The sequence below is a fragment of the Arachis hypogaea genome, chromosome 13 (assembly GCF_003086295.3).
Source record: "Arachis hypogaea cultivar Tifrunner chromosome 13, arahy.Tifrunner.gnm2.J5K5, whole genome shotgun sequence".
NCBI lineage: Eukaryota > Viridiplantae > Streptophyta > Magnoliopsida > Fabales > Fabaceae > Arachis > Arachis hypogaea.
In genome coordinates this window covers 22,016,938-22,019,672 of record NC_092048.1, presented here as the reverse complement: position 1 = coordinate 22,019,672, position 2,735 = coordinate 22,016,938, and the positions used below count along the sequence as shown (strand labels likewise).

Sequence of the window (2,735 nt, the reverse complement as noted above, 5' to 3'; positions counted from 1 at the left end):
TCGAAGGGAAGCGAACATATTTCTTAGGTCGCTTAAGAGGTCCTCAGGTCGGGTAGTCTTTGCAAGGATATCATCCACGTATACTTCCACCGTTTTGCCTATGAGGTCGTTGAATATCTTGTTCATTAACCTTTGGTATGTGGCCCCGGCGTTCTTCAGGCCGAACGGCATTACCTTGTAGCAGTATATTCCCCTCGGTGTTATGAATGCTATTTTCTCTTCGTCTGGCCGGTGCATCGGTATCTGATTGTAGCCAGAATAAGCATCCATAAAGCTCAGATACCGATATCCCGCCGCCGCGTCGACGAGCGCATCAATGTTGGGTAGGGGGTAGCAGTCCTTGGGACATGCTTTGTTAAGATCGGAGTAATCCACGCACATCTTCCATTTTCCATTGTGCTTTCTTACTAGAACTACGTTCGACAGCCAGGTTGGGTAGTCGAGTTCCCGGATAAATCTCGCTTTGAGGAGGCTGGCCGTCTGCCTGGCCACCTCCTCTACTTTTTCTTATGACATTTTTCTTCTCCTCTGAGCCACCGGTTTGGCCTCCGCCTTGACAGCCAAGTGATGCAACATGAGCTGAGGGTCTATCCCCGGCATGTCAACTGGCGTCCAAGCAAATAGGTCGCCGTTAGCCCTGATCATTTCTATTAGAGGTTCCTTCAGGTCGTGTGGGAGGTTTCTATTCACGAAGGTGAACTTCTCTTCTGTGTCACCAACCCTGAACCTTTCTAAGTTCCCTTCCAGTTCGGGTCTGGGCTTGTCGTTGACTCTAGCATCCAAGTCGGCGAGGAACACTCCCGATGCTTCTTTGGATTTCTTCCTTAAGGTGAGACTGGCATTGTCGCAAGCAACTGCCATTTCCAAGTCTCCCTTTATGGATCCCACGGATCCGTCATTAGCGATGAATTTCATTACCAACATCTTTGTACTGATCACTGCCCCGAGATCGTTGATAGTCTTTCTTCCTAGGATGACGTTGTAGGCCGTGGAGTCTCGCAGGACCACGAACTCAGCCATTACCAACCTTCTTCCCTGTCCTAGTTCTACGGATACCGGTAGGGAGATTATCCCGTCGGGCTTGATAAAGTGGTCGCCCAAGCCTACTACACCGTGCTGGTGAGTCCTTAAATCGGCATCCCGGAGACCCAAGGCATCGAACACGTTGCAGAACATGATATTCGAGTCGGCACCGGTGTTTACGAGGATCTGCTTAATCAGGCCGGTTCCCACTCTGGCCGTGATAACCGTGGGAGGGTTTTCCATGACCTCATCGAACCATTGGTCTTTCGGACCGAATGAAATGGGTGAAACCCTCTTGGAGCTTCGCGCGGGAGACGAGGAGACCGCTAGGACTTTGGCATCCTTCTTGTGTGCCGACCTCGACCTTGGAGCTGCATCTCTCGCTGTTACCACATTTACTATGGTGAGGTCATGCTCGTTGTCCTCTGGCTCTTGACGTCGCTTCACTGCTCGGGTCTTGTCCTCTCCCTCGCGATCGCGATCTCGTCTTCTCGGCTCCCTAATAAGGTGGGAGAATTCGGCTAGCTTTCCGTCCCGGATCGCTTGTTCTAGCGCGTCCTTCAGGTCGAAGCAATCCTGTGTCTTGTGTCCATAGCCCTTATGATAATCACAATAGAGGCTCTTGTTTCCCCCGGTTCTATCCTTTAGAGGTCGGGGCTTCGACAGAATTTCCTTCTCGGCTATCTGCTGATAAACTTCTACGATGGGGACAGTGAGGGGGATGTAGTTGGTGAATTTCCTGACTCGGGGAAACGGCTTGAGTGTCTTGCCCGGCCCGCCATCTCTGGCGTGCTCCTTTAGCCTTTCCCCACCACTATGCTGCCGAGGTTGATTGTAGGCGGGCTGCCGCTTGTTGGCTGCCATGACTTGACTGACTTCTTCATCGTTGATATATTCCATAGCCACGCTTTGGATCTCTTGCATCGTCCACACTGGCTTCGTGGTGAGATGCTTCCTGAAATCCTCATTAAGAAGTCCATTCGTCAAACACAGACTGGCCACCGAATCAGTTAGCCCGTCAATCTCCAAACACTCATCGTTGAACCGGTCCAAATATTTTCTGGTCGGCTCGCTAGGCCTTTGCGTCACCCCGAGTAAGTTGATCGGGTGCTTCGCCTTTGCAATTTGGGTAGTGAACTGGGCCAAAAAAGCGCGGCTAATATCCGAAAATCTGGCCACAGAGCCTTGCGGGAGGCTGTTAAACCACCGTATTGCAGGTCCCGCCAGAGTGACCGGGAAAGTGCGACACCTCACTTCGTCGCCTACTCCCTCCAAGTTCATTCTGGCCTCGAAGGCCGTAAGATGCTCCTGTGGGTCTTGGGTTCCGTCGTACCTCATGTCTGTCAGCTTATCAAAGTTCTTTGGTAGCCGGACCTCGAGGATGGAACGATGAAATGGGGTTGCGCCCATTATCACGGGTCGTCGCGTTCTCTTCGGCCTTCCTCCGCCGTCTTCCCGGTCCCGCCCTATGGCACGTCTCCCTTCAGGCCGAGTGTATATCACGGGGTCACGACGTCTTCTTAGGCGCTCCTGCTCTTCCCACATGCTTTCAGATTCAGATTGTGGGCTGGGCGTGCGCCGGGAGTGACTTCTCTGAGGAGTTCTTCCATGTGTCTCGGGAGAACGGGAATAGCTTGGTTCGGGAGTTCGTTGACGATATTCCTGATCTGCCAGCTGGCGTTCCAGGTTCTGCATCCTGTGATGCAATTCCT

At 52.4% G+C, this 2,735-nt stretch overlaps 1 protein-coding gene across 1 annotated transcript; it reads right to left on the bottom strand.

The window, feature by feature from the left end:
• Positions 1 to 507: 507 nt before the first annotated feature.
• On the bottom strand, positions 508 to 2,361 carry LOC112732976 (uncharacterized). The gene has a single exon (XM_025781817.1). The coding sequence runs from the start codon at positions 2,359 to 2,361 to the stop codon at positions 508 to 510; it is 1,854 nt and encodes a 617-aa protein (XP_025637602.1).
• Positions 2,362 to 2,735: the final 374 nt, after the last annotated feature.

Bases quoted from the DNA above. Each gene is read 5' to 3' on its own strand.
- LOC112732976 (XM_025781817.1), bottom strand. From the start codon at position 2,361: ATGAGGTACGACGGAACCCAAGACCCACAGGAGCATCTTACGGCCTTC.